The following is a 22,112-nucleotide window of genomic DNA, read 5'->3' on the forward strand; positions in this document are numbered from 1 at the left end:
ATTTTTTTAAAGAGCAGTTTATGTAAAAACAGACTCCATTCATGAGTATTTAAAACGTTCTTTAATAAGTTGCTAAAAACTATCTGTCTTTGGAAATATTCTTAATATAAAGATCCTATCCCTTAGAAAAAGGAAGACCTTTAGTCTTCCTCAGAACTTAACTGTGCTCTTAAATAGTTTTGTTCTTCACAGATGACGGCACTTGTAAAATAAATTACAGCATTAACTCCCAGCGACAGGCTGTTGGAGTGCCGAGAAGAAAAGGATAGAGTTGAAGTGTTCGGTCACCTTTTCCTTATATGGTAAATAAAGCCACTGAACATGCTTTAGAGGGAAGGGAATTTTCTTCAGTTACTTTCAGCTGGAAAATATGAGAACTTACTGCTGTTAGCTGCCAAATAATTCTTCTTTAGTCTAGTGAAAAATACAGCTAGAAGGGCTTTTTAGTTTTACTGTTTTTTTTTTTATTGCCCAGTGACTCAGAAACAAATACCATAGACTCGTATAAAACAGTTTCATGTTTTCTGCCTTCTAGTTTGTTTAATTAGTTTTGGTAATGTGGTACTTGTGGAGTGACCCCTGATAATTCTTGACATGATGAAGTTTGCAGCCAAGTGAACAGTCTAGGTGGAACAGTGGTGCTTCGGCAACAGGGAGCACAGCAGTGTGGGGTCTCTGTGACAGCTTTGCACTGCCTCACCTCTACTTGTCTTCTTTTTGTGCCATGTCTGTAGGTCTCAGTCCCCTGTCTGTGACAGAGGAGTGACACTACCACCTAACACAATTAAATGTCTGTGCTCTTAAAAGCACACAGTAAACCTTTACATTTTTTTTTTTTTTTTTGGTTCTTTTTTTCGGAGCTGGGGACTGAACCCAGGGCCTTGTGCTTCCTAGGCAAGCGCTCTACCACTGAGCTAAATCCCCAACCCCAAACCTTTACATTTTTAAAGAATTAAATATAGTTAGCATTTTATTGAGGTTCTAACACTAGAGTGATGCTAGGGTAAGGGTAAAAGTCTGAATAAATATTCTGATAACGAACGGACAGGATGGACTCCAGTGGTAGAGTCCTTGGCTCCTGTCTGTCAGGCAATAGGCTTTGAATCCTTGGGAATGAAAAAAGTTGTGATAACCAAAAGGAGGGTTAGGGAGATAGATTAGTCAGTGTCTTTCGCATGCTTCAAGGACCTGATTCCAGATGCTGGACCTTTGTAAAACACCTAGATATGATAGCATGTGTCAGAAACCCAGTGCTCCAGGGCTCATTGCTCAGCTGTGAGAAAGCTACTCTAGAAAGCTGGTTAACTCTGTGTTTAGGGAGACCTTGTCATAAAAGTAAAGAGCAATAGAGGAAGACACCCAGTGTTAATCTCTAGCCTACACATATATGTACTTGTGCACATGCACCCACACAAGTACATACATAAAACATAATTTAGAGTCAGGTGGATTCCTTTTTGTCATTAGAAGTTTATAGAGAACCCAATCTAGGTAGAGATTTTGGATATGCCTAAAGCATACATCCTAAGGGTTTATATCAGCGCAAAACCACAGCTCTTATTTCAAGGGGATAAAGATAGTTTATTTTGGAGTCCACTATGAGTATCCTCAGCCTGGGAACACAGATTTAGGTTTTCCCAAATTCCATGTTCCAAATGTGGTAACAGTTTGAGGAAGTTTTTATAGTAACAGAACAAAGTCATAAATAAAAGCACCTTTCAAGTAATTGGTGGAAATTTAGACAGGCAGATGAAAGAAAAGTAGTGCAATCTCTGCCTTAGGGTTCAGACACTATCTGATAAGACTCTTAGTAGCTGGTGAAAGCTGCTGTGGTCTCCAATACGTTCTAAAAGGTTTTCCCTGAGAGTCACAAAGATGTGAAGTCAGACACAGATGTGGACAAGGAGTGACTATTAAGGAAGTTGAAAATAGCCCAGAATGAGTTATAATTAGATCCTGGTCCTGGACCATGCTAGCCCTATATCCCAGCTGTTCTTATCATTACTCAGACGTAGAGAAGGGGCAGAGGAGATGTGCTCCTCTTCAGGACTTTTATTCACAGGTTGTTTTCAGAGCCTTCACTTAACCCCAAAGAACAGATTGTGAAGCAGGTCTTTTCTAGAAGTCTCCACAGAACAACTTGGGCATGTTCTATGCAATTTTCTTTGTTAAGTAGAACTATCTTCCATTTAGAGTTATAATAGGAAGAACTTGAATCTTACTGGGCTAGAATCCCAGAACTTAAAATATTTTAAGTAAAGGGAGTGTTAAAGAAGGAGAGGGATTTCTAAAATGTAAAAATTATGTTTATTGTACAGTTAAATCTCAGAACCAAATTGGAACCAGGAGTTTGAATTTTTTTGTAACTAGAGGGAGACAGTGTACTGTAATGGTTAACTGGCTTTTGGAGGCAGTGGGAAGGCAGTGCAGTATGACAGGTTGAAAGATCATAGCTTTTGCTTCCTTCTCTCTCCCTCTGAGAACAGTGGGCTAGATCTGTGTCCCCGTTCCCCCCACCTCCCATCCCCTCCTTCCCTTCTCTCCCAGGTCTGGGATTAAGAGAGTCTGTAGTACACAGGCCATTCTACGATTCTTGCAGGTAAGTCTGCAGACAGGCCTATAGATTCAAACCACACCTTAAGTAATCCAAGATTATTTATTATGCTGAGTTTACTCTGATCCTCTGAAACCTATGGTTTGATGTTTTTAATTATTTGTACAGTTTTGTGCACCCTCCATAATCTTGTACCATCCTGAGTCTCAAAGTAGAGCTATCATTGACTGCTTTCCTTATCTATGCTGAGTGTATGCTATAGGTCTTCTGTAGGATAGGCTAAGCCTAGGATTACACCCTGCCCCAACCCCCAAAGACCGCAGTGCAAGGCTGTGTTTGTGCCCATCTATGGTGACAGCTGCTCTCCTTCTTGGCCACAGCCCTACAGGAAATGTTCTTTCTGGCCTGATGTGTACAAAATGCAGATGTATATATACAAGGCCCACGTTGGTTTCCATGCTCCTGTGCTGTGGATCTCTGGGTCATTCTTCAGCATTTCCTTAGAGCCTAGCATGAGTTGTCTCACCAGCCCCTGTGGGGGCTTACTTCATTCAGACTGCTTCTATCTCTCTTCAGAGTTGTCTCAGAGAACACATGTCTCCTGGGTGGACCCTAAGGACTCAGCTTTCCTGTGCTGTCAGAGCAGTGCTCTTTGCAGGGTTTTTTCCCTTCCACTTGCCTAAGTCATGAGGCTTTAAAACAACAGGAAGATACTCTTTAGCTTTCCTGCCAACCCAGAGCTACTAAACAAAGACATGGGGTAAAACCCCACTGAAGACTTGTGGAGCCAGGCATCAGCTTGCATTTATAACCAACTTCCCAAATGACCTGCCTGAGACGTGTGTAGTTGCTTAGGGCCAGTTGCTGCTGTCATGCTACCAGCTTTACTGCATCCCTCAGGCAGTCCCATCTTGAAGTAATAGTGAAGAACATCTCTTGTTTTTTGGTTTTTTTTAACATTAATTTAGTGTGTGTGTGTGTGTCTGTGTGTGTCTGTGTGTGTCTGTATGTGTGTCTGTGTGTGTGTCTGTGTGTGCTAGCGCACAGTGGTACACATGTCAAAGTCAGATGGCAAGTTATAGGAGTTAGCTCTCTTCTTCTACCGTAGATCCCAGGTCTTCAGAGTTGGCATCCCGATGGCTCATTTCTGTGATTTTCATGAAATGGGTGCACATGTTTTCTTGTTCCAGGTAAAACATGATGTTCTTTCATAAGCATGGACAGTATTCTGCATTGTGCTTCTACCACCTCCCAGAGATGGCTTACTGTGTTTGCAAACACATTCCAGTATGCATCAGCTTATTGAATTACAGATCTTTAGTCATCCAGGGGCCCTGGCTTTCATTGTCTTAACATGTATTCGGGAAATCAGGAGGGACCTGACAGTTGCATTTCCAAGGATGCTTCTCAAACGGCTGCCACGATTGCATTCCTCCTGGCCTTTTTCCATGTGTCCTCATGAACTCACATATGTACTCTCTCACACACATGCTCACCTGCACTGCTCTATAGACCTGTTCTCACACACTTGTTTATGTCACTCGTGTTCACAATCACCTGCACTTTGACAACTGATCTTTCTCACAGCCTGTGCTGGTTTGAATAAGAATGACCCTCATAGGCTCTTGTATCTGAGTGGTTCCCCAGATTGGTAGAACTGTTTGGTTGTACCAGTGGTATGTCCATTGATGCTGGATTTTGGGTTTCAAAATCTCACACCATTCCCACTTAGCTCTCTGTGGTTAAGGTATAAGCTCTCAGCTGCTACCCCAGCTCCATGCCTGTCTGTCTGTTGCCACCATGATGATGATGGACGCCAACCCTTCAGAACTGATTCCTATCAATGTTTCTTTTAATAGCTGCCTGGTCAGGGTCTCTCTTTACAGCAATTAAAAGTAATTATGAAACCCACTCATACTTCTAACATTCACTTTCTCTCACACTCACACTCATACTCATACAGACCGTGGGCATGCTCATTTACACAATTCTCTCACCCATGTATACATCCTTTCATTTCTTACACTCTGTTGGTTACTTTTCCTTTGGCTATGTTAAATAACCCTGATAAAAGCAACTTATAGGGGAAAGGCTTGATTTCAGTTCCCAGTTTGAAGATTCAGTTCATCATGATAGAGAGGTCATAGAGCAGGAGTCTAGGGGGCTTGTGACATTTCCTCCTCAACCAGGAAACAGCAAGAGATGGATGCTTTAAATAGCTTTCCCCTTTTTATTCAGTTTTGGACTCTGGCCTATGAAATAAATGATACCACTCTATCTAGGGCAGGTCTTCCCCTCAATTAATCTAATTGGATAACCATTACAGACATTCCCAGATGATTGTCTCCTAGGTAATAATCACTGTTAGTGTTCACATATGAAAACTTTGGTATGCTGTGTTTTCATGCTACATCCTCTCTCTGCCTACTCATTTTTTTCACATTCACTTTTCTCTCAGGTTCATGCTCTCTTTTACACACTTTTCCTTTCTAACATTCCACTCTGTTACTCTTAATTTGTTTTTATGCATGAACTTTTTCATATTCATCCTCACACACAGGCACACTTACATTCTTACCTTCCCTCCCTCACCTAACCCTAGTGCTTTGAACATCCCCATGGCCCAGAATCGTCCTTATTGGCAGCAAGTGTCTTGTAACATTTACCGTTACTGTATCTTGTGTTTTTATTTGTACGTTTTCATTGGCATTTTGTTTGTCGCATAATTCTGCTGGCAGTTGAAGTTTTTTTTAGCTAAAGCTAGTCCCTGTTTTACCTGAGTATTCTAACAGGTCCCCAAACACCATCTAAAATTGGTTTCACCCTCACTTTTCAAACATCGGTCTTTGTCTCAGCCAAGTATTTAATAGATCCAAAAATGTCATGTAGCTACTTAGGTCTCTAATAAAATCTCATTATAAGGCAAGTCTCAAATATGTATCATAAATAATGACAATGTAAACAAATACTACTAAAAGAATTGTTAATTTCAAAATGTTTAGGATAGAACTCTTCTGCTTACTAGTGTTAAGACTACTGAGATGGAATTGAGGATGGACATGCTTAAGATACATTGTGCATATATGCGTATGCCAGGCAAGTGTTCTACCACTGAGCTAACCCCAGCCCCGTGTATGATATTTTCAAAGCATAAAGATGAAAAATAAGCCTCTGCTCCAAAGACTATAATAAACAGTATAGTGGCATATAAACTATGCCTAGGAAACTTGCAACCAAGGGGTTTCTTTTTCTAAAGAAAATTATTAAATGACACTTTTTGGGTTCATCCCCTTTATTGTTCTCTTACTTATACTGATCCCACCTAGTCTTATTTAGACGCTTCTATATGTGCCCCTCAATAAACTGACCCTTTCCTAGAGTCGGTATGGCTTCTTTGACTCCTATCTCTTTGTGCAGTCCTACCATAAATAGGTGGCTTCTGGTAAGAGTACATATAAGGTGCTTAGATTTGAACTTGAGTTAAAAGCACACATTTTACATTACATTGCTGGTATATTTTTATTTCCTAAAGTAGATTTGTGATCAACTGAAAGGGCTTTTATAACTAAATCATAAAATTGTGCCATAAATGTCCTTTAATTTTATTTTAAAGGGTATATTTTAATCTTTTTAAATTGTTTTTCATATATTTTGGTCATATTCTTTCTCCTACCCCAAGTCTTTCCAAACCATTCACGCCTTCCTACTCAACTTGTTTTCTCTGGCTGTTAAAAAAAAAAAGAACTAAACAAACAATGAAACAAAATAAAAAAGACAAAAGTGCCAAACAGTAACAAGAGAGAAAAAAAAGCCAACACTAAAACCATGAAGCCCATTTTTGTATTGATCAACTACTCTTAAGCATGAGGCCTGTTTTGGGACATTTCTTTAAATAAAACTTAGTTTCCCTCTCCCCGCAAGTATCAATTGCAAATAGCTTCTTGATTCAGGGCTGTGACTTTGTGCTACTGTGCTGGGATTTTTGTCTAACTTGACATTGGCAGGTCTTCCCCATGCTGTAGTCTCTGAGCTCATGTGTGCATCAGCCCTTTTGAGTCTGGAAAGTGCTGTTTCCTTAGAGTCATTACCACCTCTCTTCTTTTCTGCTTACTCTTTGCCATAGATGCCTAAGTCACGAGGGAAGGGTTTGAAGAGACATCTCATTTGAGACTGAATGCTTCACTGTCTGCACATTTGTCTAGTTGTGAGTTCTGTGTTTATTAAGAACCTTTGCAAGAAGCCTCTTTGATGAAGGCTGAGTGACGCGCTTACCCATGGGTATAGCAGTATGCCATTAGGAATCATTTTATTGCTGTGCACATTTGGCAAAATAGTAGTAGTGGGTTTTCCCCTGGGTTTCAGGTTTTTGGTCACCATCACAGTATCAGGTGTGAGTGTTAGGTTGGTTCCTTTCATAATATTTTTGCTACCATTGAACCAATATATCTTGCAAGCAGGTTGCTGTTGTAGCTGGCAGGGTTTGTAGCTGGATGAGATTGATGATAGATTTTTCTCCTCTGGTGGCCTGTATATACCTTCCAGTAGTGTTGAGAGTTTCTTTTCTTTGTTATTGGATATATTTCTTTTTTCTTTTTTTTTTCTTTTTTTTTTTTTTTTTTTGGTTCTTTTTTTCGGAGCTGGGGACCGAACCCAGGGCCTTGCGCTTCCTAGGTAAGCGCTCTACCACTGAGCTAAATCCCCAGTCCCTGATATATTTCTTTATTTACATTTCAAGTGTTATTTCCTTTCCCGTTTTCCTATCCGTAAGTCCCCTAACCCCTATTCCTCCCCCATAAAGGTGTTACCCCCCCCCCATTAACTCCTCCTTACCACCCTCCTTCCCCCCCCCCGACTTTCTCCTGCACTGGGGGCGTCCAACCTTGGCTTCCCCATCTACTGGTGTCCAACAAAGCTATCCTCTGCTACATATGCAGTTGGAGCGCTGGGTCAGTCCATGTCTAGTCTTTGGGTAGTGGTTTAGTCCCTGGAAACTCTGGTTGGTTGGCATTGTTGTTCTTATGGAGTTGCAAGCCCCGTCAGCTCTTTCAATCCTTTCTCCAATTCCCCCAAAGGGGGTCCCGTTCTCAGCTCAGTGGTTTTCTGCTAACCTTTGCCTCTATATTGGACGTGCTCCGGTTGTATCTCTTAGGAGAGATCTGTATCCAGTTCCTGTCAGCATGCACTTCCTAGCTTCATCAATCTTATCTACTGTGGTGGCTGTATATATGTGGGCCACGTGTGGGGTAGGCTCTGAATGGCTTCAGTCTCTGCTCTAAACTTTGCCTCCATATCCCCTCCTATGGATATTTTTGTTCCCCCTTTTAAGAAGGAGTGAAGCATCTGCACTTTGGTCATCTTTCTTCTTGAGTTTCATGTGGTCTATGGATTTGCATCTTGGGTAAATCAAGCTTTTGGGCTAATATCTACTTATCAATGAGTGCATACCATGTGTGTTTTTCTGTGATTGGGTTACCTCACTCAGGATGATACTTTCCAGTTCCATCCATTTGCCTATGAATTTCCTGAAGTCGTCATTTTTGATCACTGAGTAGTACTCCATTGTGTAGATGTACCACATTTTCTGAATCCAGTCCTCTGTTGAAGGGCATCTGAGTTCTTTCCAGCTTCTGGCTATTATAAATAAGGCTGCTGTGAACATAGTGGAGCATGTGTCTTTGTTGTATGTTGGAGCATCTTTTGGGTATATGCCCAGGAGAGGTATAGCAGGGTCCTCAGGTAGTGTAATGTCCAATTTTCTGAGGAACCTCCAGACTGATTTCCAGAGTGGTTGTACCAGTCTGCAATCCCACCAACAGTAGAGGAGTGTTCCTCTTTCTCCACATCTTCGCCAGCATCTGCTGTCACCTGAGTTTTTGATCTTAGTCATTCTGACTGGTGTGAGGTGGAATCTCAGGGTTGTTTTGATTTGCATTTCCCTGATGACTAAGGATGTTGAACATTTCTTTAGGAACTTCTCAGCCATTTGATATTCCTCAGCTGAGAATTTTTTGTTTAGCTCTGTACCCCAATTTTTAATAGGGTTATTTGGCTCTCTAGTGTCTAACTTCTTGAGTTCTTTGTATATTTTGGATATAAGCCCTCTATCAGATGTAAGATTGGTAAAGATCTTTTCCCAATCTGTTGGTTGCTGTTTTGTCTTAATGACAGTATCCTTTGCCTTACAGAAGTTTTGAAGTTTTATAAGGTCCCATTTGTCGATTCTTAATCTTAGAGGATAAGCCATTGGTATTCTGTTCAGGAAATTTTCTCCAGTGCCCATGTGTTCAAGATCCTTCCCCACCTTTACTTCTATTAGTTTGAGTGTATCTGGTTTGATGTGGAGGTCCTTGATCCACTTGGACTTAAGCTTTGTACAGGGTGATAAGGATGGATCGATCTGCATTCTTCTACATGCTGACCTCCAGTTGAACCAGCACCATTTGCTGAAAATGCTATCTTTTTTCCATTGGATGGTTTTGGCTCCTTTGTCAAAAACCAAGTGACCATAGGTGTGTGGGTTCATTTCTGGGTCTTCAATTCTATTCCACTGATCTACCTGTCTGTCTCTGCACCAATACCATGCAGTTTTTATCACTATTGCTCTGTAATACTGCTTGAGTCCTTTTATTGTTGAGGATAGTTTTAGCTATCCTGGGTTTTTGTTATTCCAAATGAATTTGCAAATTGTTTTTTCCATCTCTATAAAGAATGGAGTTGGAATTTTGATGGGAACTGCATTGACTCTGTAGATTGCTTTTGGCAAAATGGCCATTTTTACTGTGTTAATCCTGCCTGCTCGAGTTCTCCATGTTCAAGGATGTAAATGGGTGATGTCTCAGCAGTATGGTCTCACTTCCATGTTGTGTAGGGTAATTGCCCACATAATGGCTTTTTAATCTTGTGCCCTGCAGGTGTCCAGGCATTTTGGGTTTTTATTTGTTTGTTTATGTGGGTTTATTTATTCATTTGTTTTTGGCTTGTTGTTTTGTTTTGTGTGAGACCTAGTCTCTCTAGAGGTATAGCCTTTTACTGTCCTGGGACTCACTCTCAATACCAGGCTGACCTTGAATTAGAGATCCACCTGCCCATGTCTTCAAAGTGCAGTAACTGAAGGTGTGTGCCACCATGCCCCACAGTCTAGGCTGTCCAATAAGATCAGAATACTTTGCTGAGATAAGGAAATCCTGCTCTCTTTTAAGTGCTACAGGAATTATTTGACCTAATGCTAGAAGGGGAAATAGAAAGAAAAATGAGCCTGTTAGTCATGGTGCTTTCAGTTACCTGTGTGACTGATAGAGAACCAGATGCCTTGAAATCAATGGCTTTTCCAGCTCTATGGTCCTGATCATGAAGCTAGTGGTTTGCGAGTTTGCCTAAGCCCTAGAATCAAGTGGATTTTGTTTTGCTTTGAGTGTTTTGTTTAATGTGTTTTGAAACTGGTCTCTTACTGTGGAGCCGCATTTAGAGATCTCAGTCGGGGGCTGGGTTGCTTTTACCCTGGGTTTGTGACTGCCTTTTGACCAAATCCAGAAGTAGACCTGGGAGAGTCTTGGTTTACGTACAATTCACAGTCCAGATTCAAAATTGACTATTCTTTTCCTTTCTGGGGTGGTGGTGGTGGTGGTGGTGGTGGTGGTGGTGGTGGTGGTGGCAGAGGCGACAGTGGTGGTTGGTTTGGTTTGGTGTTTGTTTCTCTGTGTAGCCCTAGCTGTCCTGGAGCTCTCTGTACACTAAGCTTTCCTCAAACTCAGAAGATCCACTTGCCTCTGACTCTCAGGTGCTGGGGTTAAAGGCATTTCTTTCATTTTTCTCATGCTGGAAAGCAGTCATGAAGGATGTTTTTGAAGTGAATTCCTTCTTCCCGTTAGCTTTGCTCTGTGCATATATGTACTAGATCACTGCTTGTACGCAGCTGAGTTCAGAAGGCACTTGAACAGTGAGCCTTTCCAGCTCTGTGTGTAATACAGAGACGCTGCACAGCGTCACTTAACGCGTCCTCTACGAGTAATAAACACTGCGTATTTTATTGTGCACAACATCTATTTGGAGAGAAAATCAGTATTTACAACCAGTAGCTTTAACTGTTTATGTTTACTTAATAGAATCCTACTTAAATATATAAGAAGTTCTAAAATGACTATAAATATCCAATGAAGAGACAGAACATGTTCTATTAATAGGAGTTTGCAAGTAAAAGATTAAAAATAAAGTACCATTGTTCAACTACCAAGGAGTTTTAATATCTGGTTTTGGTAACAATACAGAGAAGAATTGTTTCTATCCAGTACTTTTGCTGGCAATAGAAATTTAAGTGGTAATTTTGAAGGTCACTAGGTATATACTGAAAGTGAACATAATCCTTAGTGTCATGTTCCAATTCAGAGTTTTTGCTCTTTGTGGTATTTATGTGGAATTTCCTTTTGTACTCTGGGTCTTGTGGATGGGATCCAGATCATCAGGTTTTGTGAGGCAAGCACTTTTACCTGTGGGCTTATCTTGCTGACTCATACCCCCATTTTTAAATGTCAGGCTGTATGTATGTATATAAACATGTATATTCATGCTGGACAAGAAGCCATACAACTTTAATCCCAGCACTTGGGAGGCAGAGACAGGCAATCTCTGTGAGTCTGAGGCCAGCCTGGTTTTCTTGAGTTCTAGGCCAGCTGAGGGTACACAGTGAGATTCTGTCTCAAATAAACAAATAACAAAACTAACGAAACAAAGGATAATCACTGAACTGTTAGCTTTGATAAAGGAGAAACTGAAGATACTCCAGGGATCTGTGCATAAGAGGAAGAGCAGACAAATTATTACATGTTTTAAGAAGAGAAAACTATGGCATTAACATAGACATAGGGCAGGTCTTGATGTGTGATGACAGCAGTCCTCCTTTGTTGTAATACAAACTGGGAAAAGGTGCTGCAAAACTTATTTCATTTACACAGACCTGTGTGCATTTGCTGTGATACATGGAAACTGTTTTGATATTTAGTCTTTTTTCTCCTTTTTAACAAACAGCTTTTAGAGATTAACTGGACAGGACTGACTAATCTTCTGGACATCCCTGGACTAAAGTAAGTGTTGGCCTGCTTGTGATTGCTACCATGTTCTTTCCCAGCCATTGCTGCCTTTTGTCACTTTTATTCTTGAGAGAGAGAGAGAGAGAGAGAGAGAGAGAGAGAGAGAGAGAGAGAGTGAGTAGGTAAACATGGAACCTGAATATGAAGTTCCTAACCACAGAAGTAGAAGCTCTTGTCTATTCTGTAACCATTTAGTGAATAAAAACCATGGAAATTGTCCTTTAACAAGCACTTGAGTCACCAACAACACATTGTCCTGTGAGAGAGTTATCTGAGTCACTGTCGTATGTCTGACATGGTAGACTGACACAGAATGCAATCTGTCTGTTACTACTTAGGAGGAAATTACAGTTTTCAAACCTTTTTCATGTTTGCATTATTCTGTTTAGAGGCTGAAATGCATGGCTTATTAATTATAAACTACATTTGCTTCTAGTGGGTGTTTTGTAATCTGTGGATTTTTACCCTTAAGTAACTTACAAATGCATTTCCAAATCTTCGATTTCAGACTACTTCCTATTTCTCTATGCTTGTTTATGCCTCTGAAATGACTGCTGAAACAAGATTTTGTTTTATGACCAGTATAAAACAGCAGCTTTAATAATGTGAGACATAGTCACAAATAAAATGTATTAATGATTCACCAGGTTAAGAGAGAAATTCTATTATCTTTAAAAGATCTGTGGACAGAAAAGTATAACTTTAAAAGGTTTGTTGATGAGTGCTGAGTTCATCAGACTCTTGATTACAAACAAATGACTTATTTAAATTGACACAGGTAATTTTGTTTTATTTGCAGTGCTGGGGATTAAACTCAGGATTTTGTATTTGTTATGTTACCTCTGTGCTACCCACTCAGATTCCCAAATGATACTTTTCCATTTTTAAATAATAGTTTTACTATTCAGTGTAGAAATAGCACCTTTAAATTCAGTGCTGTCAGGCAGTCAGAACATGAGAATTGCACATCTGCTCTGAGCCAACCACTGTTCTTATCACTTGGGCATAGATGAGAATGACATTGTCGAAGGTTCTCCAAGACAGCTTAACCTGCACTGGCCTTTGCAGCTCATAGAGCATTCTTTGAGGGGTGTCAGGCTCAGGCAGATGGTGATGCCAAGTGAAATGGACTGTTGAGGCAGTCTCACAGGTGAGTCCTTGCGCTTGTCTTCAAATGGATTCTTGCTGTGTACAGCAGCTGTTCTGCAAACGGCATAGTGTTTCCTGCTAGTTTTACAGAAACTCCAGGGTCACCCTATGTATCTACCTGTCTTGGATAGGTTCCTGTGATTTTTCAAGTCAGGTTTTAGTTTTATTTACTACAAAGAAACCAAGAAATGTTCAATTACTTGAACCCCTTCCCTTCCAGTGAATGATCCCACACAAAGGGAGAGCTTACACTGGAAGCAGCAATACTTGCTAGATTATGTTAGCCGGAGGTAAGCCACAGGTGTCTGTAAAGGTTAATATATGAAGCTTCTTTTACTTGTCGTTATTTAGCATCATAGGTGGACTGAAGTAAGCAGGCTAATTGATCATCTTGTCTGTTATTGTAAATGACATAGTATGAGTTCTGTATGCAGCAGTGTGGCTTAGAACATGTGTCCTGTCCCCTCACAAGACTTCAGGCAATCCAAGACCATCTTATTTACCAAGGATCTCTACCCAGTCCTGTGGACATACTCATGAGAATATGCACATTTATTTATTTATTTACCAAGGATCTCTACGCAGTCCTGTGGACATACTCATGAGAATACGCACATCTCATTTGCGTGCAGAACTAGTTTCATCTCACTCAGTGATTTATAATGTAAGCCCAGTCTTTTTTCTTTTTATTATTGATTAAATTATTTATTTACTTTGCACCCTGTTTGAAGTTTCTCATCCCTCCTCTCCTCCTAGTCTCTCCCTTTCACCTCGCCTCCCCCTACCACCCCTGTTTCCCTTCTCCTCAGAAAAGAGAAGGCCTCCCATGGTTGTCAACCAGCCTTTGCATACCCAGTTGCAGTAAGATAGACGAAGCTTCTATTGAGGCTAGACAAGTCAGCCCTGTTGGGGCTGGCAGTGTAGGCAGAGACAGTCCCTGCTCCAACTTTAGGAGTCCCACATGAAGACCCAACTGTTCCATGTGTGCAGAGAGCCTATGTTTGTCCCATGAGTGCTTTCTGCTTGGCTGTTCACTGTCTATGAGCCTGACTTAGTTGATTCTGTAGGTTTTCTTGTGGTGTTCTTGACCCCTCTACTTTCTTTAAGCCTTCCTCCCGCCTCTTCCACAGGATTCCACAGCTCCAATGAATGTTTGACTGTGGGTCTCTACGTGAGTTGCTGGATGAAGAATCTTCTCTGATGACATATGTGCTAGGCCCCTGTCTGCATGTACAACAGAATATCATTAATTGGGTCAGGGCTGGGCTCCTTCTCATGGTTAGTCATTGGTTGGCTTGTTCCTCAAATTCTGCTTCATCTTTTACCCGTGCACATCTTGTAGGCAGTACAAATTACGGTTTTAAGGTTTTGTAGCTGGGTTGATGTCCCAGCCCTCCATTGGAAGTCTTGTCAGGTTACAGGAGATACAGGTTCAGGCCCATATCCCCATTGGTAGGAGTCCTAGCTAGGGTCACCCTTGTAGATTCCTGGGAATTTCCTTTGTCCTACGTTTCTAGTTCCTCCCAGAGATTCCCCTCTCCCATCTACTTGTCTCTCCCAGTACTCTCTCCCTCTGTCCTTCCCTCACCTTATCTCTCCTATTCCCATCTCCATCCCTCCCCCATCCAGTCCCCTCCTTCAATCCACACATCCCGTGTCTAATCTCTGTTTCCCCTTCCAGTGAGATTCCAGCATTCCCCTGGGCCACAGCTCCTTTGAGTCTGTGGTTTGTAGCATGGTTATCCTGTGCTTTGTTACTAATGCTCACTTACAAGTTAGTACATTACCATCTTTGCCTTTCTGGGTCTACCTTACCTTACTCAGGGGGATGTTTTCTAGTTCTATCCATTTGCTGTAAGCAGATTTTTACAGTAATATCTTCCAATTATTAATGTGTAAATCTTATGTGTGCATTACGAAGTATGTATTATAGTATATTACATATAGAACTATATCATTAAAATACATACATAAAGGGCCTGGGATTAGTTGAGTTGATGAAGTGCTTGCTATGCCTAAGGACCTTAGTTTGATTTCTGTCACTTATATAAAAAGCCAGGTGTAGTCACAAGTACTTACTTTCCTAGCACAGGGTTTGATGCAGGTGAGTCACTGAAACTTGCTAGCCAGCTAGCTTAGCTACAACTTAAAATTTAGGTCCCAGTGAATGCCTTACCTTAGAAAAACAAGATGGAAGACCTCTGTTCCCCACATGCAGGCACATACGCAAATGTGCATGATGCACACACACACACACACACACACACACACACACACGTTTAAATATATTATACATTCAGAGATAAATATGTACCCAGTGTATATGATGTAAGCTATCATATAATAGGGATATAAGAATATCCCTTTAGAATAAGGATATATTTAGACATACTATATATAATTTATATAATTTATATAACTGTACATTTATATAAAATGTAGTAGTCTATAGGATAATAAATTTTATGTAATATAATGTAAAATTGAGATGGCTGATCTTGAGACCATGATTTCCTGTTAAGCCAGATGGATACAGTAGTACATACGTGTCAGGAACCCCGTGCACGGGAGGGTGGGAAGAGCCGAAGTTCCGTGTTATTCTGGTCCACACAGCAAGTGTAGGCTCTCCCGCACTATGTGAAGCCCTATCAAGCATACCTTATTTAAAATATTCAAAAAAGGGCTAGAGAGATGGCTCAGTGGTTAAGAGCACTGACTGCTCTTCCAGAGGTCCTGAGTTCAATTCCCAGCAACCACATGGTGGCTCAAAACAATCTGTAATGGGATCAGATGCTCTCTTCTGGTGTATCTGAAGACAGCTTACAATGTACTCATATACATGAAATAAATAAATTAAAAAAATATTCACAAAAGGTAAACATTTAGTAATTGAGTCCAATCTTTCCAGGCTTTGTAAGATAGTATATATGTTGTATTCATGGGTTACAAAACGAATCTGAGTCATTACAAAATAGGAATAATGTCTGAATCAGTTCACTGTGCAAGACATTTTTGTTGTCATGATATAAAATCCCTCTTAGATTTCAGTAAAAGAGCTTATACTATATAGAGAATATGAAAGAGGATAAGGTTCTGGGTCAGGAGAGGCAGAGGATGGTGGTATGTGCACAACATTATTGAAAAGCAGACTTGGAAGCCAATGTCTGCAAGAAAAGTCGTGGATGCTTGGATGCTGGGGAGGGGTCTGAGAGTGGCATCTACACCTGATAATTGTGCAGAGTGCTGTGTAGCTGCTGGAATATTGGACTCAGGGACAGCTGGGACTGCCAGTTTCTAGGCATAGTACTGCCAGCTAAAGGCAAGTACTGTTATCCCAGCAGTGAGGATATGCAGAACGCTTCGTTAGGAAGGGATCTTCTGTTTTAGCAGGTATTTCAGTATAAACAAAAGCAGTTCCTTTAAGGAGAAATGCTGAAGGCAAGAAAGTGTTGGTTTAAGGCTGCGTAGGATCCTTACCTCCTTACAGAGGAGCAGGCGTGCAGTACCTGCCAGCACACACCTTCACAGCTCTTCAGAAGCATTAACAGATGGCCCACCGATAGGAGGAATGGTGCTGTGTGAGATGGAGTCCTTTTCTTTTATTGAACCAAAAGACTTATGAAGAAAGGCCCATACCTATTGTCACACATGGATCAGTTTTGCTTAAGTGATTATGATGACTGACAGGACATATTTACATGTGTAATCACATACATATGCTAGTAACTTAACACCAGAAGATTCTGGCAGTAATCATGGTCCTTTTTAGTAAAAGCTCTTTAGAATAAGGAAACTTGCATGGATATGTCTCCAAAAGTATTCTCATGCACACACTGTTTAATTCTCATATCTCCCTTGAAAAAAAAGGCAAAAGTAGATATAAAATGCTTTCCTATAGTTTTTTATTCATATCACTAAGTTTACTTTACAGTGATATAATAGTAGATCAAAATTATTTACATACGTAGAATTATGTCTACAGGATGAAGAAAAAACAACTAATTTATTTTACTTCTTGGAAGCAGTATATAACACTAAGCATGAAATGAGTTTGTGTGTGAATATATATATATATATATATATATATATATATATATATATATATATATATATATATGCATCTCCCCATCCCCATTGGTATAATATATAAATTATTTATCTAATTGTTTGTTCTTTATCTCCCAACTAATAGCGGCTTATCTGATACTATCATTTTGGATATAATATCAAACTATCTAGTACTTCCCAATCGAATCACCGTTCCTCTTGTCAGTGAAGTTCAGATAGCGCAGTTGCGGTTTCCCATACCAAAGGTAAGCGTGCATTTCTATCCACTAGTGTCTAAAGCTATACTAGGACCTGTTTAAGCACAGAGTGTTACCTTTAGACTTACCTTGTGGTTCTGGACAGCCCTCTTGCCACTTGTGTGATACATTGCTAGCTGCCCTGCATCCCCAGAGATGCTCTAGGAAGTCTCTGACCCTAAAGCTGTCCAGAGACCTCAGGAGTTCTTATGCTTCAGACATGTTTCTTCAGGGTGCCAGTAGGGCTCATTCTACAAATATAGTCACGAGTCAGAAGAATAGCAATAGACAACAGTCATCTCAGGAGGTGTATGCTCTATTTCTCTTCTGTGATGATATAATTATTGTCAACAACAAGTGAGATAATTCTGATAATACAGTGAAAATTCTGATATGATGATGAGTGTAAATTTCTTCTCAGGCATTGGAATGGACTATCTCTGGATTACTTTATACATGTACATGCACACGCACACATACACACACAGAGTTGTCAGGGACGTTAGTCTTGCTGTGAAGAGATATGGCCACAACGGCTCCCATAAAGGAAAAGGAAGCCGTCTGATTAAGACCGGCTCACAGATTTGTCCGTTTTCAGCATGGTGCATGGTGGGAAGGATGCTGACGTGCAGGCGTGTAAAGAGAGTAGCACTGGCCTGCCTTGGGCATCCGAACCCCCAGCGCCCATTTCCTCCAGCAAGGTCACGCCTCTTAATCCTCTCAAATAGTGCCACTCCCTAAACATTTAAATACGTGAACCTATTGGGGCCATGCTCCACAGTGACAGAAGAGGCCCTTGCATAACAGCTGCGCTAAAAAAAAAGGGAAAAACAAATTTTAAGTGTGGAGGTACTACTGGGCATGTGACTGTATATATTTCAGTTCCTATAAAATGTGGAGCACGGATCTAGGTCAAATGTCTGTGGAGTCCCCTTGAGTAAACAGAACAGCTGCAGACAAAGGGGAAGTGTTGCTCTGGTTATTAGAGGGCAGGTCTAAGTATCAGCCAGTTGTTATGGACCCACAGATGTCAAGGAAACAGTACTACACTGGCCTGTCTACAAGGGTACATACTGTTCTCTTTGCGTTTACTAAAACAGGAGAAGGTAGCTGGTGCCGTTTGATGGCTGTGTAGTTTTCAGTTTTATTTCCTGAAGTAGAAATAACATTACCTTGATGCTTTTTACTTTTTTCATTTAAATTTCAACAATACCCAAATGGACAGACATGTGTTAGCATGCATACATATAGATGCATGCTCTGCACACACACACACACACACACACACACACACATATCCTTCTTTCTTTTTTATCTCACTTTGCTGCTGAGGCTCAAGCCCAAGACTCATGTTCTCAGCCTGCTCCTTACCTTTTTTTTTTTTTAAAGAAAGCACACTCCATTTAATTTGATGATAAAATTATATTGTAGGTATTCAGATGATGTGATAACACTACATATAAAAAAAGAAACTTTCTTTAAAATATAAAAATTTGTTTTGTGCATTAAGTACAATAAACACTGGAGCTGACCTAGATCTTAACAGTCTTTGTTCTCTGACCTTAAAGCTGTAGACATACACCACTATAGGCAAGAGTCTTTTAGTGCTTTCTAAAGTGTGTTCATCTGTAGAGAAGCTTGTCTTGTCCTCAGAAGCCAGGAATATTAGCCTGTAGTTTTTTTTAAACATTTGGAGGAATAATATCACCAAACTTTATTTGTCATAAAAGAAATGAGTAAATAGTTTTCTCTTACAAATAAAATGACTTTGGGGAAGAACTGTTTATTTTTGATGAGCACTACTTACCTCAAAGTTTCAGTTTCTTCCTTTATAAAGTAGGCTTGATAACAGTATTACATAAATTGGTCTAAAAGTTGAATGTCATGGTTGCTGAATAAGAAATGCTTAGTAGCCAGTCTGATATACCCCAGCATGTTAGTTATTTCCTACTCAGTCTCAGAAGGTAATAATTTTTGGTGAGTCTTGTGGCCACGTGTTATCAGCTTCCTGGGGATAAGCATGCTGCCCCATTGGTCCCTCTGCAAGCAGTGTTCCTTCTACCAAGAAGACTTGAGACTCTCACTGCATTTCTGCTGAGGAGTCCTTGCTGCCAATCAACAGTCTTACCATCTAGTGGGATGACATACTGTTCTCGTTTTCATGTAACAGCTGAGCAGTCATAGTCTCTACTGAGGGGTGTGTGTGTGTGTGTGTGTGTGTGTGTGTGTGTGTGTGTATACATATATATGTATATGTATATGTATATGTATATGTATATGTATATGTATATGTATATGCATATGTATGTATATGTATATGTATATGTATATAATATGTCTTCCACAGCAAATGGTCAGTTGTTTGTTCCTCCCTTCAGGGTGTCCTAAGGATTCATTTTATTGAAGCTCAAGATCTTCAGGGAAAAGACACCTACCTTAAAGGCCTTGTCAAGGGAAAATCAGACCCCTATGGAATCATCCGGGTGGGCAACCAAATCTTCCAGAGCAAGGTCGTCAAAGAGAACCTTAGTCCAAAATGGAATGAAGTATATGAGGTGAGCAGTGGGATCAAGGCATGGTAACTGAGAGAGGGCACAAGCAATCTTATTCCAGACCTGCCACACCAAAGTGTGGCTGACTTGGATTACTTTTGAAGGTTTCTTAATTTCTCATTTTTGAGAAATTTTGTACTTTCTCTCCTTCCTCAAAACAGTCTTGTAATGTGAATACATGATAGTTTTAAGCGGTAGTTGCGTAAGGCTACCACAATGATTCATAGCAATATATTTTTAATATAAATAGGTTTTTGTGATTACAAAATATTGTATGTGGTTAAAACACATAAACATAGAACTATACTGTTTTATACATTTTCATTTAATATATCTAGACAGCTTTATATCTCAGTGGATAGATAACTGATATTATTTTTTGTTACATTTTGTTTTCATTTTATTGTTTTATTATTTTGTTTTTGTTTTTTGACATTTTATTTCCTTCCCTTGAAATGGGGTGTGTGTGTGTGTGTGTGTGTGTGTGTGTGTGTGTGTGTGTGTGTGTGTGTATTTATTTATTTATTTATATCTTTGACTGGCCTGTAACTTCTGATTCTTCTGCTTCTGTAAGCCTCCCAAGCACTTACAGGTGTTCATCGCCACACCCAGCTAGGATCTACTTGACTTTATGGTCATTCCATTGAATTTCTTGACCGGGACAGGCCTGGGCAACTGAGTGTAGTGCTATAGGTAGTGCTCCTTAAGTATGCTGCCATATGCATACATTACTAGATCCAAAACTAGAAGTTTTCAGAGGACAGAATTGTTGAGAACAGTGCTGTAGTCTACCCTTTCCTGCCAACCTCAGGCCTCTGTCACCTGGCAGTTCTGTACTCTTAGTGGCTCAGTGGTTTTCAAGATTAGCATCTAAATGGCGCCAGTTCAGAGTTTAGGACTATTTCCTGCATCTTCACCTTAGATCTTTGGTATAGGTGACTTCACACTGCCACCTAGTTTCAGGGGTTTATGCTTGGCCCGCTGACACAGACTTCAGATAACCAGAAACAGGGAGGCCTTGCTCTGTGGGCAAATATTTTAGAATGGCCTAGTCATCAAGAAGTGTGTGTGTTCTGACAGGAAGAAGTACACTTTTAAAACTGCTTACCACAAGAGAAAGTGCACGGTAGTATCTGTTATAATCATCATACTTAGTATCTGATGGGGTAGTAAAGCTGCCTAACTGCTAACCGTTCATTTTCAGGCTTTAGTCTATGAACACCCTGGACAAGAATTGGAGATTGAGCTCTTTGATGAAGATCCAGACAAGGATGACTTCTTAGGAAGGTGAAGAAAGAGCTTGGGAACACCCTTCTAATCACTCTCATTGGTGCAAGCTTTAAGATTCATTTATTTACATATATACATTTTAAATGACCTTTACATAGGACATCTATTTTACTACATATTTTTAAAAGTTTTTTACTTCTAAAAACACTCTGTTGTCCAGCACAATGGCTCGCACTAAGGTCCATTCCACCACCACCACCTCCCAGTTAGACTGAGCAAGCTGGAGAGCTGGTGAATGCAGCTCCCTCGCTGCCCCCCCCCCCAATCCCCTCTTTGTGCAGGGAAGTCTGAAACTACTTCCTTCGAGGTTGTAAATGTGGGCTTAGCTTTAAGCATCTCAGTTTGCTAGGGTGCAGTCACGTAGCATGAACCTATACTGGGATGGTAAATAAGAGTTGTTTACTCCAGTTGGAGAGCTAATATAACTGGGAAAATGGACTTTAAAAAACTTCCTGACTGTTGGGGATTTAGCTCAGTGGTAGAGCGCTTGCCTAGGAAGCGCAAGGCCCTGGGTTCGGTCCCCAGCTCCGGGGAAAAAAAAAAAAAAAAAAAACTTCCTGACTGACAGATGGCTCAGTGGTTAAGAGTCCTCAGTACCCAACACCCGAGTCAGATGGCTCACAGCGGCCTGAAACTGCACTCTAGCCTCTGTGGGCCCCTGCACACACCTGGTTTTTACACACACATACACACATAGTAAGGTAGCAAAAATAAATATTAAAAAATATGTTTCCAGGACTGAGAAGATAGCTCGGTTGGAATGCTTCTCATGATTCATTCCAGAAGCAAATTGTATTTATAAAAATAGTTCCAGTCATCATACTGTAATCTCCATTACTGTGAACTCTACACATCTCTGCCCTAATGCCGCCAGTGCATCATAGTGTGTCCACAATAAAGTCTGTTATTCTGTGCTTTTTACATCTTGTGAGAAATGGCTCAGTGGTTAAGAATACTTGCTACTCTTCCCAAGTTCAGTTCTTAGCACCCATGTCAGATGGTTCATGGCTGTCTGTTTTATTAGTTCTTCAACTGGAATAAACAAATTGGTATTTACTGTCCCAGTATGTGGGTATATCTCAGGCCTCCACATATGTGGTAAAATAAATGTCATATAGCAATGAGAATAATTTTATGGTTGGGGGTCACCACAATATGAAGAACTATATTAAATGGTCAC

General features: G+C 40.4%; 1 protein-coding gene across 12 annotated transcripts in view; it reads left to right on the top strand.

The window, feature by feature from the left end:
- Positions 1–22,112, top strand: part of Esyt2 (extended synaptotagmin 2) — a 93,021-nt gene that overhangs the window by 44,612 nt on the left and 26,297 nt on the right. For all 12 annotated transcript variants that reach the window (XR_015621832.1, XR_015621833.1, NM_001271169.1 and 9 more), the window contains 4 exon segments: positions 11,576–11,631; positions 16,979–17,099; positions 19,469–19,645; positions 20,847–20,929. Coding sequence is in view for 10 of the 12 variants with exons in the window: in NM_001271169.1 (NP_001258098.1) it covers positions 11,576–11,631; positions 16,979–17,099; positions 19,469–19,645; positions 20,847–20,929 (437 nt within the window). In the remaining 2 variants the exon portion in view is untranslated.

This window comes from Rattus norvegicus, chromosome 6 (assembly GCF_021556685.1).
Source record: "Rattus norvegicus strain SHRSP/BbbUtx chromosome 6, alternate assembly SHRSP_T2T, whole genome shotgun sequence".
NCBI lineage: Eukaryota > Metazoa > Chordata > Mammalia > Rodentia > Muridae > Rattus > Rattus norvegicus.